General features: G+C 46.5%; 2 protein-coding genes, 1 long non-coding RNA gene and 1 pseudogene across 9 annotated transcripts; 2 read left to right on the top strand and 2 right to left on the bottom strand.

Annotated features, from left to right (window-relative positions):
• Positions 1–1,096: 1,096 nt before the first annotated feature.
• On the top strand, positions 1,097–8,643 carry LOC147190225 (epidermal growth factor receptor kinase substrate 8-like protein 1). 4 transcript variants are annotated; one of them, XM_086099436.1, is made up of 19 exons: positions 1,097–1,200; positions 1,981–2,041; positions 2,135–2,293; positions 2,483–2,632; positions 2,711–2,787; positions 4,507–4,619; positions 4,801–4,847; positions 4,943–5,069; positions 5,262–5,350; positions 5,440–5,514; positions 5,983–6,131; positions 6,231–6,375; positions 6,460–6,506; positions 6,775–6,880; positions 7,037–7,162; positions 7,285–7,438; positions 7,510–7,675; positions 7,745–7,877; positions 7,965–8,643. In XM_086099436.1, the coding sequence occupies exons 2-19, from the start codon at positions 2,012–2,014 to the stop codon at positions 8,049–8,051; spliced, it is 1,980 nt and encodes a 659-aa protein (XP_085955562.1). In that variant the 5' UTR covers positions 1,097–1,200; positions 1,981–2,011; the 3' UTR covers positions 8,052–8,643. The 4 variants fall into 4 exon arrangements, with proteins under 4 accessions (XP_085955562.1, XP_085955560.1, XP_085955561.1 ...); XM_086099434.1 differs by having other exon boundaries at positions 7,976–8,643; XM_086099435.1 differs by having other exon boundaries at positions 6,463–6,506; positions 7,976–8,643.
• LOC147190226 (uncharacterized) lies at positions 2,467–5,266 on the bottom strand. 3 transcript variants are annotated; one of them, XR_015097515.1, is made up of 3 exons: positions 4,787–5,266; positions 2,689–2,818; positions 2,467–2,616 (listed from the first exon to the last, which is right to left on the bottom strand). It is a non-coding gene; the product is annotated as an uncharacterized LOC147190226 (long non-coding RNA). The 3 variants fall into 3 exon arrangements; XR_015097516.1 differs by lacking the exon at positions 4,787–5,266 and adding an exon at positions 2,980–4,560; XR_015097517.1 differs by lacking the exon at positions 4,787–5,266 and adding an exon at positions 2,892–4,560.
• luc7l (LUC7-like (S. cerevisiae)) lies at positions 8,514–15,947 on the bottom strand. The gene is made up of 12 exons (XM_086099441.1): positions 15,905–15,947; positions 15,203–15,289; positions 13,624–13,694; positions 12,759–12,853; positions 12,496–12,594; positions 12,243–12,353; positions 12,009–12,152; positions 10,310–10,486; positions 10,129–10,217; positions 9,700–9,729; positions 9,477–9,632; positions 8,514–9,369 (listed from the first exon to the last, which is right to left on the bottom strand). Exons 5-12 carry the CDS (start codon positions 12,589–12,591, stop codon positions 9,255–9,257), a joined length of 918 nt encoding a protein of 305 aa, XP_085955567.1. The 5' UTR covers positions 12,592–12,594; positions 12,759–12,853; positions 13,624–13,694; positions 15,203–15,289; positions 15,905–15,947; the 3' UTR covers positions 8,514–9,254.
• On the top strand, positions 15,283–18,282 carry LOC147190228 (protein FAM234A-like; annotated as a pseudogene). The gene is made up of 6 exons (XR_015097514.1): positions 15,283–16,671; positions 16,748–16,861; positions 16,999–17,181; positions 17,424–17,539; positions 17,758–17,890; positions 18,134–18,282. The product of XR_015097514.1 is annotated as a protein FAM234A-like (transcript).
• The last annotated feature ends 230 nt before the right edge of the window (positions 18,283–18,512 follow it).

Here is an 18,512-nt window from a genome sequence, read left to right on the forward strand (position 1 = left end):
TCAGTTCCAAACTCTTATGTCTCCGGACTGTACATTCGGTAGCTGATTATAAAGATCACTGTAGACGTGTTTTGATGGTCTCAGGCAGGTTTTGCTCTGAGAAACCAATCTGATGACGAAAAGGTGTGACGTGAAAGATCAGGCTGGAAATTACGCAACTCATTTCCGGTTTTTGGAAAAAACGATTTACTGACTAAAAATAATGTTCTTGTATCTATATCCGCGATGAATACCTGTAGTGGAATGTAGAACAATTCAATGTCCTTCCACTAGAGGGCAGTAGATACAATTCACGTGTATCCAACTGCGGTTATGCATACGAGAGAATAATAATAACGATAACAGTTTTGGATTGACCAAATCTGAAAAACGGTTTCATCACCAACAAGGCATTCAAACAAATCTAAAATTTGAAATGCGCAAAAAGTCCTTACCATGGATCAGTTGGACATTCAAAAGTTTCAAGAAGGTCAACTCAAGTTGACCTCTAAAGGTTACAGTACATTTTAGGCCCATCTTGAAATTTCACATCACTAACTTTTTGGGAGCACGTCGAAGGAAAGCAGAATTCACAACTCTAAGATTTTATTTTCATAACCTTAGTAAATATATATATATATTTTTTGCCATCTTGTTGTGTAATTTAGTTCATTCTAATGTGGTCAGGGAGTGTGTACATGAGGTGTGTATTTGGCTTGAGGGAGGGTGCTTCTTCTTCTCTCTGAGTCATCAATTCAAAATAATTTTTTTTTTTTTGCTCCAGTCGATAAGAGTCAGGTCAGCTGTCAAGTCATGTTCAGCTGCATTTTCAGTTCATCCAGAAATGTCCACTTGAAAGCTAAATATCTCTAACTTTTTGGGGGGAGTAGCTTTTGGCCCCATCAAGTTTGGGGAAACTTTTTCTATTCGCCACCAGTCGTGGGCCTCTCGTAGCATCATCAACTTTCTTCCCTTGCACGTCGCCCCTGGCTACAACCCCAAAACATGTGTCAACACAACACACCAGATTCGAGTACACGATTCCAGTGAGGGCGGGCAGGGCAGGGTGGGAACTGCAAAAATTGACACACCTCTGCTCTGCTAAAAGCATTGGGGAGTGTCATACCTGCGCTCTCAGCGGGCATTTTTTTTTTCCCGTTTAATAACACAGACATCGTTTTGGAGGTCAGGAAAAACGTTATTGGAAGCTTGTCGGCCTTGGTAAGTTGACTGATTCCGCATACATTTTGACAGACTGTCAATTTATTGAAACAGGCAGTGGGCCAGGTTAAGGAGGAGGTGACGTGTACAGCAATAACATATGTTGTCGATCTATTTTTAGTCAGGTGTGCTTTGACAGTATCGCAAAAAGTAGAACGCCTTTACTATCCTTGTTATTTTTGTGCCACATATTTGTGCCCCAAGAGTTCCTCAGACGGATTAGCCGGAATCCAAAAGTGCCTAGCGAAGGAAGTGTGAGCGATACGAATGAGCGTGAGTGATACCGGCTGATTTTAGTACAGTGCTGATGATGAGAGGGTGGATCGGAAAATACTGTGATGTCGTCAGACCGGTTGGGCGGCCCAAGTGCACAATGTGAGCCCTGGTTACGCATTTACGGACAGATAAGACTGAGGGAATTTAGTGTGCCTTTCATATGAATGAATGACGTCGTTTTTCAAGGACTGTTTTGTTTCCACTAAAGTGTTAGGTTGTATCGTTCCACCTGTGTCAAATACAGCAGGGACTCCAAATTGGAATACGAGACGTTGCGGGAATGCTATATATATATATAAAATGCTAGGTGAATTTCTTTCATTTGCCGAATTAGACCAAAGCGCTATCCAACATGAAAGTAGTACTTTGGTGGCATCGTGTGGTGTCAATAGGCAATTAGCAACCTCTGTTATTATTATTATTATTTTTTTTTACATTTTACTCATTTGAGGTGACGAAAAGACCCTTCAGTAACTCTGAGGCAAACAATGTTGTCATCCACAGTGAATGACACACATGAACACAAGGACGAAGGATGACAAACATCAGACGGTATTTTGTCAAGGTGAGTCTTGTCATGTGACCCCGCCCCCCCCCTGCCCCCCGTGTGACATTGTGTATCCAGTGACTAACTTGTCCTTTTTGTTTCTTTGTCCAGCACCTGATCACCTTCTCCCTCCAGAGAGGAGAGGTGAAGAGCGTGGAGGAGGCCCAGTCTCGTCTCCTCCTGCTGGCTCAGGACAACAAGCTGTGGAGTCAACACATGCTGCTGGATGTCGGATCTGACGCCGTTTATCTCAGAGATATACAGACTAAGGTGGGTAGATGTGATGCATTCCGTGGAGGTCTGCACATACTTCTAAGCACACATAGGTCGCACGCTTCGACCTCAAAGTCAACTGTCTTCACGTCCACAACGGCGTAAATTATTTAGATATAAAATATGAGATATTTATTTATGCATAAAATGGCTGATCATTACAATTATTATTATTTTGGTATGCAGGAGGAGCTGGAGAAGTACACCTTCACCTCCATCTTCCGCTGCGAGTCCATCAACTCGGAGGAGCGCTTTCCATCTCTCCTCCTCCTCGTGTGCCAAAGCCCCAATGAGAAGAAACCGGATATTCTCTTCTTCAACTGTGAGAACATACAGGTAAGTTCCATAAAAAAAAGCTACTGTGTTTTCACCTGAGTGGCTCCGGTTTTTACTTTTAGCTGGGCATTCTCGCAGGCAGAACAAGTCTGCAACAACATCACGCAGGCTGTTTCCAGGTCCGGCCGGAGCAAGACCATCCCCGATCCAATCAGGTACACACACTTCGACCGGATACATCACGAGCTGCGACATAAATGACAAAACCATGACCAAAAGTAGACAAATGGAAAGAATGCTCTTGCCTCAATTCACTCACAAATGTATTTAGTTTTTGTTTACGAATGGCAGCAGTTGGATACAACGGTTGATTAGACTTTTTTTTTTTTTTTTTAACCAACCCATACCTAATGGAAATGGTTCTCGCCGCCTCCGCCTCACTTCTCTCGGGTCAGCTGACCGGTAACTCCTGGAGGTACCAAAGTCCAAGCGGAAGCTTGGAGGGGATCGGGCTTTTTCTGTCGCTGGTCTCAAACTACAGAATGACCTCCCGGCGCACATTCAACGAGCCCGTTTGCCGTCTCTTTTTCAAAAGCTCTGTCTTGAAACCCAGTTTGGAACCTTATTTGGACCTTTGAGATGACGTGGGTGTGTAACACCTTCTGTTGTTGTTCCACTTTCTTTTTAGCGGTCAGTGAATAGCTAAACAAAAACGAGCCACCTCCTGTTCACCACTTTGCTTTCCCGCCGCCATTAGGCCGAATCAAAGCGGTGCCACAGTTACCGTCGCTGCGTGTGTGTGTGTGTGTGTATGTTTAGCGCGCGTGCACGCTCGAGAGGGAGGGCAGTGCAAACAGCTGACAGAGAGCAACCTGTTGGACCGGTTCACACATAACTCGAGAAGGTGTGACAGAGACAGCCCAGCCGCTGTGGCAAAAAGGAACAAGGAGCAGCGGGGGGTGACCTCGGAATAGTTTCAGGGTGCTCGGCTTTGGATTACGGATGACCTGCTGAGAGTGTTTCAAAGGATCAGCGGAGGGACCGTTAACGGGGTAAGAAAGCTCGATGCGGTACTTCTGGGTAGGGAGTCGTTCAAAGGTGGGAAGCGATTGCTCACAGATATTTGCATCGGTACGCTGAAGGTAGAGCTCTGCGCGCTCCCTAGCCCTGATTATTATTATTTTTTTTTAAACGCATTTGCCTACGCAAGGCCTTTTGTGTTGTGTTGACACCAGTGACTTGCGATCGCCGCGCCAGTGCGATGTGAGACATCTCATTATCCAATTTCACATAATTGGTCCAAATATGATGATTCATTCACTACAACTAACAAATGCTCGCTCATGGACAGCCTCGATGCCGGCGACGTATCGTGACAGGCAGAGCAACGAAATGCTTTTTCACAAAATGGCAGAAATCCCAAATAACCTGTGTATCCACCTGTTGTCAGTCAACGCACGGAAAGATTTCACTCTGAGTGGAGTGAGTACATTTGTGAGCCAATTGAGAAGACATCCTCACTATTTCAGGTTTTTGTGATTTTGATTTGGTCAGATTTTTGTGTGTGTGTGTGTGTGTAAAATATGTCCACTGGTGGTTCAATGAAGGGTTTTGGTGGTGTACAATGAACTCCAGTTGAATGCAGGGGAGACGTTCCACACATGCATATATCTCGTGTATATACACCTCCCACAAGTGACAGCAAAATATTTGAGACTCTACATCGACAAAGGAAAAAAAAAACGTGTTCGCAAGGACATTTTGTGTTGATATTGCAACAATCCAGTGAGATCACTCCGCCAATTTTGTGTTTAGGCTAGTGATATACTTAGTGTGTTCTGAAGCTCACCTACAGTGCCGAGTCAGCAACCGCCATCATCATCATCAGCAAGTCTTAACACTGTGGAATATCCATCTCATCTTCTTCCCTGAAGGCTTTCCCACAACGGCGCAGACATGATCGACCCCTATGGCATTCCGAGCCCCCCCATCGCGCACGCTCCCAATGCCCCTCCAACCAACCCCCCGCCTTACCCGGGACCGAGAGGTCAGAAAAGCACCTTTTTCTTTTTGCACAGTGGCATCTTGACTTCTCAGCTCGGTTCGGCTCCATTTAGTCCAACTTTTGCTCGAAAAAGTGGGAAATGGGTGCGGTCGCCAAGTCAAGGTGCGACATGTACTTGTACATTGGAAGTCAATAAACGGAAGTCTTACCTCTCTCACCGCAGCCAACGGAGGCCCTGACATCTCCTTGCTTCGAGCTGAGAGAGAAGTGGTAGGCCTCCATTTTTTTTTTTTTTGGAGGGTGGGGGCAGTATGGTCGCCTCACACGCAATTCAAGTGTTAAAAGAGCAACTTCTTCTCGGCCAGGACATCCTCAATCACTGCTTCGATGACATCGAGAGCTTCATGTCCAAACTGCAGCAGACTGCCGAGGCCGCCATTGTGCTCAACCAGAGGAAGAAGAAGAAGAAAAGCAAAAAGCAGAGTGCGGAAGGTAAAATGATGTCATCGCACACGCTTGACTGATCTGGGCAAAGAAAATTCTCTCATCTGAAATAAATGATTGAGACTGTACTGCAGTACATTTCATCGTCTGAATCAGTACTTCCACTTAATTTTTTTTAAACTCAAGGGCGTGTACTTCTACTTAAGTACTTTTGCCACCTCTGCTTATTTGTTCAAATAGAAGATCTACTTACCATGAGGGCAAGGCCGCCACCCGAGGAGGAGTTTGTCGACATCTTCCAGAAATTCAAGTATTGCTTCAGTCTGTTGGTCTGTATGCAACCACATCACTCCTTTTGGGACTTTTTTTGTTTGTTTGTTTTTTTCTGCTTGATTTTTGATCGTTTCTTTTTGCATAGGCCCGTTTGAAATCAATCATCGCCAATCCTTCCTCCGAGGAGCTTGTTCATCACGTATTTAAACCTCTGGATATGGTGAGTGGATATTTCATCCTCTCCCTTTTTACAGCAACCAAAGAGTACGACTCATCTCACAAGAGAATGATCACTTTACGTGCCAAGTATGCGAAACACGCCAGCGATTTGCCACTGGCTGTTGCTGACAGTCCTGCACCGTGGTCGTGTAGCGGAGGGGTTTACAGGATACACCGTACTGTGTACTCCATAAAGATGTCAAATTCTAGGATAAAAGAATGTAAATGACACATTTAAATTGAGAAGCAAAAATAACAACAACTCCTCGAGGATGGCGGCTGTGCTGGAGCCTATCCCAGCCTGTGCTGCCCCAGTTTTGGGGCAGCAGCAGTCGCCGATACCTTATATTTAGCTTTTAGTGCTGCCATGTATGAAAAGAGTGTTCGTGTGTGTGTGTGAACCTAGCGGATTGCTTATCAGAGCAGGCATGTGAACAGTGGTTTGTTTGTCTTATCTGGGTGTGTCCAGATGGTGAAGACGACAGGGGGCCCGGCGTTGGCGGCCTCCGTGTCCAGCCCCGCCCTGACCAGCGCTGCCGTGTCCCTCCTGCAAGAGAACCTGAACGTGGAGGAGAGGCAACTGTGGACGTCCCTGGGTCCCAATTGGACACATTCTCGGTCAGTACTACTTGGGGGGTGGGGTGGGGGCATACCATCATGATCCAATTGAATAGAATGGAAAGAATGATATTTAAAGTGCTCCTCGTGTGCCGTCAGCTCTGAGCTCAGAGGGCCCATCGCTCCGTATACGCCCGTGTTCCTCGACGGCTGGAAGCCCGACGCGTTCCGGGCGGACGGGCGGGTTTGGGAGGATCCGGTCGAGTCGCAGCACAAGCACGAGGCCCTCCGGCTCAAACAAGAGGTGCACAATGATGCTTTAGGCTTGATTGTCACCATGACGTCTTTCTTACCGCGATGTTTGCATGTGCTCCGTTTTTGGCAACAGCAGCAGCAGCAGCAGCAGCATCTCAACATCCACATCAGTGATGAAATGTAAGGCCTCTTTTCAAGCATCGATTGGGAACTTGGGCATCTGCAAAACAATTTGCAAGGATTTATGTCTTAAAAAAATGTCTCATTGCATTTAGTGGTGACCGTGGTAGCTACGTTTAATTTAGGATTATGAGTGGATCCCTGGGTTGGTGAAATATGATTTTAGACACATAGTAATCATATTTCAAGTCAAGAAAAAAAGGTTTATGGCGTGGGATCACTATATTGGTCTCGATGTGACATCAGCATGTCCCCTTCCTCCTGAAAGAGACACAGGAGGACCCCCAGAGTCCGAAAAAGTCTACAGTTGCAGTTATGACTTCATTGCCAGGAACAACACGGAGCTTTCTGTGCAACAAGGGGAGACGCTGGAGGTACGTGGAGAATCGCTGCCATTGTGACACAATAGCGGGCCGACGAAGCCCCTACTGAAGGTGGGGGTAGCAAACGCGCAGCCCGCCACCGACTTGGGACTTGGAGTACTGCTCACCATCTGGCGGTCGGTCTCATTTCCCGCTTGCGTGTAACAGGTGCTGGAGTCATCCAAGCGCTGGTGGAAGTGTCGCAACCGCTTCAACCAGGTGGGCTTTGTTCCCTTCAACATCCTGGAGCCCCTCACTCACGTGGAGAGTCCCGTCGCCAGCAGGCCCCCCGCTGTAAGGCCCGCACAAACACGCGTCCTCACTCCGGCCGTGTTCACAGCTTATTCCACGCCAACGATTCCAAACGCATCCGCTGGCTGTCTGAATAAGACGTTGACATAGCAAATATTCTTTAGATCCCCCAAGCTCCGCCCCCGCCCCCACTCGCCAAGAGTTTCACCCCAGCCGCACCCAGCCTGGCCACTCTGCGCCCAAACTCGACTGGGCAACGCATGCCGCACAGCGCGCCCGCCTACAACCGGCATGCGTCGGCAACGGAGGATGACAAAGGTAGAGGTGGCGTTCAAACTTTTGAGGCAGCGGGTGGCGTGACAAACCCGACTCGTGCGCATCCTTCCCAGTCATGCTGGTGAACGACGAGTTGCTCCAGAGGCTGACCAACGGAAAGGCCATCAACAGCAAGCCTCTGTTCATCCCTCGCTCGACGGAAACCTCTCTCCCCCTCGACTACCACTCCAACCCTGAAGAGGTGGCGTCGTGGCTGGCTGGCAAAGGCTTTAGTGAACCGTGAGTGACTTGCTCTGGCGCTATCTGGTGGCCACTTAAGTCATCTCCGCTAACCTGTTGCTCTCGTAGGACGGTGGCATGTTTGGGGGTCCTGACGGGCGCTCAGCTCTTCTCCCTCAGCAAGGACGAGCTACGCGAAGTTATCCCCGACGAAGGCGCTCGGGTGTACAGCCAAATGGCGGTGCAGCGCGCGCTGCTGGAGGTGACCTTGGATTTTGTCCCGCCGCAATTTCAGCGGTGCTCTTCGGTCCTAATAGGGTCTCCGTCACTTCTCCCGCCTCATCTGCAGGATGCTTGCAGGGCCACGGAGCTGGAGGCCGTCATGGAGAAACAGAAAATGAAGGTGGATCTGAAATTGGAGAGCAGCACGCTGTGAGCGGATGGCTCGCGGGATGGACTTGGTAGCATTGTTATTTAGAATATCAGACCGTACATACCTGCGAAATCGTGCGCGGCCGTGACGCAAGCTTCTGCCTGTGAGAATCACCGTGCCGCAGTGGTCGTTTGGACTTCAGTTTTGTATTTCACGCACGTATACGCCGCTAACTTATCATGCCGATGTTGGTTTTGCCATCCATTCACAGTAACGCCGAGTAGATGAAATGCACAGCTTAATTCAAATACACTCACTCCTTAGGACATTTTAGTTTGGACACCAGAAGCACTTGCCGGCGGAGCCCTGCCACGTTCCAGTTTTAACCAATGAGCTGGGTCAAAATAAAAGGAACCCAATCTGCTCAAATTCCACAACTACCCAGCGACTGGGTTAGCAACACAACCCAAAATCAAAATGTCTTTGTGTGCGAGTGTGTGTCAGAAATGACCAAAATGCAACATATACTTTAATATGGTTTAATTGAGAAGACTTTTTTTTTAATGAATCCCAGTAGAACCGGATGATGGCCTTATGTAAAGCGATGAAGACGTTACAATCTGTTTGCATGTAATTACAAAGCACGTCTGTTGCATTGTTTTAGTTTTAATGGTGTGTACACATTTCTGCTTCACTTGCCAACACTAACTCAAAGGAACATTCTATGAATGGTCAACGTTTGTATTTATAGAAAGTCCCCCCCCCCCCTTCCAATCAATTAACAAAACATGACAGATAACTCACAAACATTTCCAACAAATTCACTCTTTTTTTTTTTGCCCCACCAGACTTTATATTTTAATTTACTCTCACTACTTACTGGCCACCTCCTCCAAAATAAAACATACTACGGTGGGAAAAAAAGCAAACCAACAAACATGGCTGACATGTAAAGGACCTTAAGGAGAGCTCCTAGGAAACAAAAACGCGCATTCCAAAGTCCGATTCTGTAGTAAAAGAAAGATAATAAAATAGTATTCACAAATGTATGATTTCTGTGTTCGCGTTACTGTTCATCCGATAAAAGGAAGGCCGGCAAATCACAGAGCTAAGGTGAGCATCGGCGGCTTGATGTCCGATTGTTTTCCGATTGCAGATTGGGGTTTCGTGTGAGTCAAAGTAAAAGGGAGGTGATGGAGGACTATGTGGAACACTGCTAAACGGACAAACGAGATGGTGGGTGCGGTGCGAGATGGACGTTGGCCTTCACTGGTCTTCTCTGTCATCTGCCCTGCGAGAATCCGACCTGCCGTTGACGCCGTCCCGCCGCTCGCGTCCCTGTGACGCGTCTCTGGACGAGCGATCGCGGTCTCTGGATGACCTGGCACCAAAGTCACGCACCCACACACCATTTAAGTAGCCGTCAGCCTCCCCCCAAGAATGCCCATCGGTCATGTCATGACGGCCAATCCAAGAAAATGTTCGTACTTGTGTCTGGAGCTCTGCTCGTGGCTGTGACGGTGGCCTCGGCTTCGGGAGCGGGACCTCTGTCGCCTCTTCCTGTCCCTGGAGCGAGAGCGCGAGCGGCGCTTGTCTCGGGACGAGGAGCGCGAGCGGCGCCTCCTTCGGTCACGAGAACGAGACCTAAAAGGAAGACCGACGTCTGAGGGCTACAAGTCCAAGTACAAGTGGCCTTCTTTGAGTCGCTTACCTTTTATGCTCTCTGCTGCGGGATCTCGTCCTGTGGAGACAATACAAGATGTTAATAGGAGAAAAAAAATTAGAAACATGTAAACGTCAGCTTCTGTGCTCCTGAACAAAATAATCAACGTTGCAATCTGTGTAAAATTATTATAGCTGACAAAAAATAAAAAATACAAATTTCCACTGACAAAAGTGCTTAAGAAAACGAAAATAACATCTTACGTTTTTTAAAATTATATTGTCAGTGACATAGCAAAAAAAAACCAACACGAATACGAAAACTAAAATGAAGCATTGTCAAAAAATAAAAAGGTACAAACCTGCTCTAAAAGCTAATTAAAACGAGCGAATTTTTTTTTAAGTCAAAATGAAATAAAAAGCAACTGCAAAGAAAAATCCCAAACTATTATGACAATCCAGTTGCAAACTCTCTCACCGTTTTTTCATCTTTTCTTCCTTCTCTCTTTCTTCCCGTCTCTTGAGACGATCCTGGTTGCGTTTCTCCTGCTTGTCCACGACGGTTTTCTGACAACAATCAAAAACAATTATTTTTAAAGCTTCTGGATGAAGCACGGAGGGCTTTGCGGTCACGTGGCGAGCGTCATCGCGACGCACACCTTAAGTTGGTCCAGCTTCTCTCGGATCTGGATGAAGCCCAGGTGGAGCTTGCCGCCAAAGTGGTCGGCCAAGCGGCGGTCGTTGTCGTGGAGACCCAGATAAGCAGAGCACACCTCGCAAACGCGCAGCTTCTGCTGCTGGAAACTGGAGGCCGGCATGGAGTTTCTGTATTCCTCCTGGTGGAACACGCAAAGGTGACAAGAGGGAGTCAAGAGTCAAGTCGAAGCAACGAAAACCTAAATCAGAAACGGTCCGTGAAATTCTTGCGATTTTGTAAAAGGACAATTACCGTATTTTCACGACTATAAGGCGCCATTAAAAGTCTTAAATTTTCACCAAAATGGACAGGACGCCTTATGAGGCAGAGCGTCTTGTGTATGCGCTGAGTTCCAAAACCTGACTGACAGCCGACACGCTGTTTATATAGAGAAAAGGCGGAAGTGACTGTGGACAGGCATGCGGCAAAGAAGTCGGCCAATCAGTGAAGGGTGGGCGTGTATATACACATATATGGAGAGAGAGAGAGAGAGAGAGAAAAGGCAGACGTGAGTGACAGGCATGCGGGGAAGCAGGCCGCCAATGAGTGAAGGGTGGGCGTGTAAGTGGACGCTAAAGCGACGCTACAAGCAGGTACCAACACCTGTATAGAGTGTGGCTATGTGCATTGTTGCAAAACAACTTCGGTTTTGGTTTCTAAGAACCCCCGAAAATAAATTCTACAAAGAGACACGCCTACAAAGCTCAGTTCAAACTTCAAGCCATCGGTTATGCTTTTGGCATGCGTGCCCATCTCACAGCAGCGGTGAAAAACCAAGTCAAGCAAATGAACTCTGAGCTTGCCGTTATTCCCGGAGGCTTGACTAAAGAACTCCAACCGCTGGACATCGGCATCAACCGGGCGTTCAAAGTAAAGTTGTGAACGGCATGGGAACAATGAATGATCGATGGCAAACACAACTTTACAAAGAGTGAGAGGCAGCGCCGGGCGAGTTACGCCACAATTTGCGAATGGATTGTGGCTGCTTGGACGAACGTGTCTGCTTGCACTGTTGTTCGAGTTTTTGGCAAAGCCGGCATCATTTCTGTGGAGCCACGTGGCAATGAGAGTGACTGACAACGAGAGGGAACACGGCGTTTTTGATGGATTGCCGGTACTTGCACAATTGTTCAATTCTGATACAGAGGATGAGGACTTTGATGGATTTCTGGGGGTGATGATTGATCGAAAAACGTGAGTACATTGTACGATGGCTAAATAAAATACAACGGAACTCAGTTTTGCTTCCGTTGCCTTTTTAAAAACGTGTTTTTAGCTTGTATCTGTATGTCTTGGCATGCTACCGTATGCTTCAAGCTAACGTGTTTTTAGCGTGCGCGCATGTTTAAGCTGGCGTATGTTTTACCACTTTAAAATTGCGCCCAATAAGACAGTGCGTTTTGTCTATGTGTAAAATACAGAAATAGCACCCATTAATGAGACTGCGCCCAACCATACGGTGTGCAGAATGGTCGTGAAAATACGGTAGTCAAAATTGTGACATCAAAATCTATTTTTAAATCAGCTCATTCAACTGTTCAAATGTTTTATGGGTTATCATTAAATAATTAGTTAACTTATGTACTGTAACATTTTTTTTTAATACAATGATATCAACATTGGAAAGAAGAGTTAAAAAATCAGAATGTGTTTGCCCACACCTCTGCGTCCTTCTTCCTACTGCGGACTTTCTCCACTTCCTGCAGCACCTTCTGGGATTCCTCCACGTTGCCCTCCGCTCCGAGTTGCTCGGCCTTGGCCAGGAGCTTCCCGATTTCCTCGTTCAGCTCGTGGACCTTCTCCGCCTGTGGCGCCCATTTAACAGCCCCTTATTTGTCACCTCAGAGAGACGAAATAAAAACCAAAACAAACATCTGACGCCGCACAAGACAAACCTTAGCCGCCACTTCGGCGCTGATCTCTTCTTGAGTCTCGGCCAGGCGCTTCTTGGCCAGTTCTGTCCTGCGGTCGCAGTCGGCGATGAACGACTCCAAGTGATCGACGGCCTTTGGAAGGAGAGCCATGAGTCAGTCACGAAACAACACACACACACACAAAAGAAAAGGCAAAATACGCAACCCGCGGCGCAGAGACGAAGAGAAACGGGTCTTGACGAGTTATTTTTCGCCTTGTGGCGAGGTCACTTACGTCCAGCTCAAAAAACAGCTCTCGCTCCTTGGAAGCAATTTCATAGTCTGCTCGGAGGGCCAGGTCGTGGATCTTGGTACACTCTCCCAGGTCCATGCGCTGTCCAGCAAAAAAAATAAACACAAAACAACACTTGAATAGGAATCGATGAACAGTTTTGCAAACCAAGTGAAAAAAAGTGCATATTAATCACAATATTGATTGTGGGAGAAAATTGCAATTAGGGTCAAAACGGTTACGCCCTACGGCAGCTTGACACTCACGGTTCCTGACAAGATGTCGTGCGGGCAGCAGTCGAGAAGGTGACTTTTGCAGACTCGCTCGTCCGAGTACTTGACCCTCTGCCGCGTCTCGTCCCCTGAAAGAGTCCACAAGGCGGCCAGTGAGAACGACCTCACGTACTCGTCGGTGAGGGCCAGGCTTCAGCTTTGGACTTATCTGACTGCCACTTTTGACAACACGTCATTGTCTTGTCACTCATTGCGTGACTTCACCTGGCCTCAATGATATTATCACGATGGCAGCGGGGCCTCGAGTCTCACTTTAGCTCATTTTCAGACTCGGCGTCCACACGGTCATGCGCATCATTTGGTACGTCAACGCAGAGGTTACAAATGCAAATCAATCCGGGCGTGTGTTCCCGGGCCAAGCCAGTTACAGACATCAAACAGTGACAGAAAGTAGGTTTATACACACTGCGATTTGCACCACATACTGTACCCTTCTGCATCTTCAAGCCCTCGGCTGCAGAATTTTAAACCGGCTGTGGGAAAGTAAAAATGGGGAACAGTTTTCTTGCCAAACCTGCGGTAAGAAGTTGGGAGTCATACAAGAGTCAGAGCGAAAATGATGTGTGTAAAGTGTTTGTCTCGTCTCGTTTCAAAAAATAAATAAACCAAAAAAGACGTCCACTGGTTTGCCGAGAAGGTTTTTTTTTAAATGTTCATTCAGCGCGACCAGACGTCTTTAGCAGCTTAGCACTACTCCAAATTTCATATCTTTTTAAAAAATTAATGAATTAAAAATAAAAGAAAGGGAAAAATAAACAGACTACAATGACTCCCGAAAGGCAAACATACTGTTTGGATATATTGATCATAACAGCTTTAAAAATTATGTGTGACTCACGGCTCGATGAACATGAGGCTTTTCTGCAACTCCTTTGCAGATTGATGTAGGCTGGCAAAGATACACTGAACCTTAATGAATAAAATAAAGGGGCCACAATTGTTCAGTTTGTATGCAACATATGCATGGGAAGAATTTGTTGATAATTTCAGCACACGCACGCTCACATTCACTCACACTGATAAGGATGATCCACAGGGCTACAAACGGTTAGGATGAACCTCGTTTTCGGCCTACTACAGGACTCAGCAAGTCCTTTCTGTGGTCATGTTTGTATCCAAATGGCGGAAAACGCAATTCAATTTTAGACTGGCGTATACAAATGAAAAACCGTCAACCTGACTCAAAAGAATTCATCGATACTGGACCCCCCCCCCCCCCCCCCACAACGTTACTAAAAACAATAATGTGCATGTGAGGTGCCTGTATTATTTTCATCCACTTGTGGTTGGCATCCCCACATTCTACAGTCATATCTGTGACCGTATTGTGTGTGTGTGTGCGTGCATGTGTGTCTTTACAAGGCAGGGCCAGGCCTGGTGAGTGACGTCAGTGAATGAAAAGTGTTGTTAGCCGTCTGTTTGAACGTTGTTGTCAGCTGCTTGTTCATGGATGTGCTTATTACATATATGTTTTCTGACAAGTGTCTGGAGCTGTGACTTGTAAATAGATATTATCAAATGCCTGTAGTGAGATATAATCCTCTATCGCTTATAGCGATAGATTGCCCTTGCGGCTATTGAGGGAATCCTGTAATTTATTTTCCTCGGGGTTATAATAATTTTATTGGATGAATGGTAGGAAGTATATTTAAATGATACTTGAATAGTATCATTGGGCCCAACCGATTAATCGACTGGCCAATTCAACGCACCGATATTAGCTTTTTAAAAATCAGTAAAGGTTAGATTTTTAGGACATATCACATAGATGAATCTTGGTAAAAAATAAAATATGGGACCAAAAATTACATTTTTATTCATACTGCCAAAGATCAGAATCACACTCAAAATGTCTATATCAATCGGTCTTTAATTCTTTTCACGATACTGCATTTCTTCAAAAGCTGTTGCACCACCAGATATTTTGAATGGTATTTATTTGGTCACTGGATGTTGGTTAATAATATTTTGAACGTTTAATTGTGTGGTCTAAAAATATATGTATTTGATAAAAGCATGGAGAAAAGATCACAAATTGAGATCAGTTTCAAAGATAAAAAATAAAGGATAGATATCGTATAGCTATAAAATCACGAGATAAGGTTGTAACATTTTTATCCATTGGCAGCCCTTCAAGTGTTCACTCTGAGATTCTGGTCGCGCTCCACCGTTAGCCAATTGCTAAAGCTAAAACACACACAAAAAAAAACCCCACGGTAACTGGAGAGTCGTCATTGATCGCTCGATTTTACTGAAGAAGAAAAAAAGACCAATGGATACAAACATAAAACCGCGTCATGTGCGCATGTAATAATGAAGTTTGCCTCGTTTGCATTCACGCAGGCCTGCCTCACCACTGGCTCCATCTTGGCTAGCGGGCTAAAGTTAGCTGGCCTAGCATGCAAACAGCCACTCACCATCCCTCGCCGTTCCCATCAGCTGGTCGAGCAAAGCTCGCATTTGAGCTTGGGCTGACATTGTTGCTGGCTCTTTCGTCGACGGCGCTGTTACCAAAGGAAGCGGCAGAAAAATGGGAGCTTCTGATTAATTGTAGGAGTGAAAAACTGTTATACGGTCGAGCATCGCCGATTCCAGACGTTCTCTAAGCGTTCTTTTTTTAAGGGGAAATTACGTCGACTACTGTCAAAGTTCCGTTTTGGGGTTAGATGGAGCATGGAAGCGTTCGAGAACAGCAATATTATCCAATCAATGCGGAGTTTGCTGAGCATGAGTATACATTTATCCAATCAGAGCGGAGCGGAGCTTCCTGTAAATTTTGTATACTACCCTGAGTCATACTTTTTAGGCAACATTGCTTATGTCAGATATTGTGGATTGTGTAATGCGTTGCCGTATAAAATGTCACTTTGTGTGATTGTGTGACTACGATTGAGAATAATTAATTATAATCAATCTGAAAATGTGTTCAGAATTGCAAAAGGAATGTCGACCTTACAGACAAATTCATGGTAACACGCTAGGTAAAATTTGACCCCCCCCCCCCCCACACACACTAACACTTGCGTACGGGGAACAGCCGTACCTGTCTTCTAGCCAAAGATTCGTGAGACTACGCTTGAAGGCGAGTAAAAACATGTTGATTTTAACTTTGAACTCACGTTCCAATGACGGGATCTTTCGTGGTGGCTCGTCTTGCAGCTGTCGTGTGGCGTTGAGGGGAGTGGAGGGGAGGTCAGGGGGGTGAGGGTTGGCCTTTTCGCTCAACAAGTTAGCAAACTGCACAAACGTAAACTCTTCAAAGCCGCAAACTCCAAAATACAAGCGTCGTGGCCGTGCATTCAATGATTTGTCACCAGAGAAGCGTAGCTACTAACTCGGGTACTCCAAATATGTCTAACGTAATCGATCTCTTCGATACGCCTGCAAATACAAGTTATGCTAGTCCACGTTTGACCTGTGCTGGGAAGTATCTGGAGTGACCTTTAGTTTGCATCAATAGGCCAACATTCACAAAGGTACAGTAGATGTAGCAGGAGCTGGAAATCTCACATAGACTACTGTGCAGCCTGGGTTAGTTTTGATGTTGTGCCACAGATGATTATTGAATTTTGCCTGTGTCAAGCACATTTGCGCAGAGCGATGCACTAAAAAGGACCATGGAGACGACGCACTGTCCCACCGAGGGTGATCCCCCTGAAGAGCGGAGAGGACGGAGTGGAGCCGGAGACGGCGCCTCCAGCCACCGAATTGAAAAGAGGCTGCAAGGAAGTGCTGGGGCTTTCCAAACGGACCCACTGGCGCACGGCCGTCTTCTTCCTCTCCTTGTTCCTCTGCCTCACCGTGGTCTTTGCCTTCTCCTGCATTATTCCGTGTCCTGTCAGACCACAGTATCTCGCTTCCTGGAACAGGACATTCACTGGCGCGGGTGTGTGTTTTTTCCCCCCAATTCTTGATAGTGTCATCACAATTTGGGATTGAATGTTCTTCTTTTTTTGCTCCAGAAACCGATGACTTCTTAGCATTTCAAGATGCGAGCAACGACAAAGTGATGGATGTCGTCCTGCTTGTGGTCAAGGCCTCCGAGACCAGCCTGAACAATACATGTGCAAATGCAGGTAAAATAAGGCCAAAATCCTGAGGCAGATGTGCGTTTCACTACCTCACCACGATGCCCTCCAAAAGCTTTAACGATTGAAATCAAAACTTTGGGGACGTAAATGAGAGAACAATTGGTCTTTGTGCATTACCGCAGGTCTGCCGTCGCCGTGCGTGTTTATGCTGGCGGTGGATGGGACCGACGGGGAAACCCTGTGGGAGCGTCCACTGGATCCGGACTTCCACTGGGCCCAGTGTGGCCTGGACACAAACACGGGAGAGAAGTGGGACTGTCTGCTGTTTCATTCCGACCGACTGTCGGCGCTGGACAAATAGAATGGTAATGGTGATCACTTTTTTTTGGGGGGGGGGGGGGGGTGTTGTTGTTTCACCATCGATGGATGAATCAGTAAGAGGTACAAAATACATCTGTTTTCAAATGCCAGGATTAAAAGTTAAAAGTCCAAGAAATCTAATGAGGTACATTTAAAATGGAGGTTGAGCGACCGGTAGAGATGTTAAGAGAACAATGGGCACCACAACAGTAACAGTTTGATAACATGCGCACGTGTGTATTACCAGGCGAGGTCAGGTGGCAGCAGCCGCATCCTCCTGGTCTGCACAGCAGCCTGCCCGTGCTCAGCGTCCCCGATCTGGACGGGGACAAGGTCAGCGACGTGGCATCTGACGGCATGCAGGTAAATAATCAGATACTCAACGCACACAACATTGTATCCAAACGGGTCCAATGCGAGAGTTGTATCCCGAAAACAAGGTCTTCTAAGATCGACTTTGAAATACTATACACTGTAGAATGTGAGGGTGGCGACCCAAGGTTGACTTGTTGCTGAACACCCTCCTAAAATTTTCAACCCTCCTTTTTTATTTCCTAAGCTAAATCTTCTTTCAATTGTAGACTCAGCTGGTCTTCCTCTCGGGGAAGACAGGGGCTCAGATTGGGTCCACAGTGGCTCTGAACACCACAGAAACATCCGGTCATCTTCTCCAAAAGACCGGGGATGGCGCTCAGTACCTGCTGCTGCAAAAGGGTTAGTGAATGTCGCGAACCCGTCGATTATTTACAGAATGCCAAGTTTCGGACAAAGCCTTGACGATTAGGAAAATAGTCATTTGTCTCAAAATTAATTTCTTCCCCCTATTATTTTTTCTTAACGAATAGTTTTACATGTTTACTTTAAGTGCAAGTCGTTTTTATTTTATCGCGGTTGTAGTTTTGTACTACACCTTTCTGATGTTAGTGACCCGGATGCTGTCTGTGGCAAATTCTCCAGACACCGGCTTGCACGGACTGGCTCTGTGGAGGATTGCAGCCAAAGTCAAAGAAGGGCTGGAGGCTGGCTTCAAGAAGCCGAAACAAATGGAGAGAAAAACTGCGGCCGCATCCGGATCGGTCCCTGTCTACGAGTAAGACACCGTGTGCCGGGACTTCACTCGCAGGGCACGTCTGCGTTCTCATTTGAACCCGATGTTTATCCGGACGCATGTAGGTGTGACACATTATCTTATCTTATGGGACATTCAGTAAGACTCCATAATAACAGCGACAAAGTGTATACAATAAAAGCATACTACGATGCAAGTCAGGCACAGTGACCCCTTGTCCACCAATGTTCATTCAGGGGCTCTGTAAGCGTGAAATAATTGTTTGTG

Source organism: Hippocampus guttulatus, chromosome 19 (genome assembly GCF_054856545.1).
Source record: "Hippocampus guttulatus isolate MCC_2025c chromosome 19, RoL_Hgut_1.0, whole genome shotgun sequence".
Taxonomy (NCBI): domain Eukaryota; kingdom Metazoa; phylum Chordata; class Actinopteri; order Syngnathiformes; family Syngnathidae; genus Hippocampus; species Hippocampus guttulatus.

Bases quoted from the DNA above. Each gene is read 5' to 3' on its own strand.
- luc7l (XM_086099441.1), bottom strand. From the start codon at position 12,591: ATGGACCTGGGAGAGTGTACCAAGATCCACGACCTGGCCCTCCGAGCA. The intron at 10,487-12,008 runs GTGTGGGCAAAC...GTGTTCCACCAG, and splicing joins GTAGGAAGAAGGACGCAGAG to GAGGAATACAGAAACTCCAT. The intron at 9,633-9,699 runs GTAAGCGACTCA...TCTTCCTTTTAG, and splicing joins CGCAGCAGAGAGCATAAAAG to GTCTCGTTCTCGTGACCGAA.
- LOC147190225 (XM_086099434.1), top strand. From the start codon at position 2,012: ATGACAAACATCAGACGGTATTTTGTCAAG. The intron at 6,376-6,459 runs GTGCACAATGAT...TTTTGGCAACAG, and splicing joins CCCTCCGGCTCAAACAAGAG to CAGCAGCAGCAGCAGCAGCA. The intron at 7,163-7,284 runs GTAAGGCCCGCA...AATATTCTTTAG, and splicing joins TCGCCAGCAGGCCCCCCGCT to ATCCCCCAAGCTCCGCCCCC.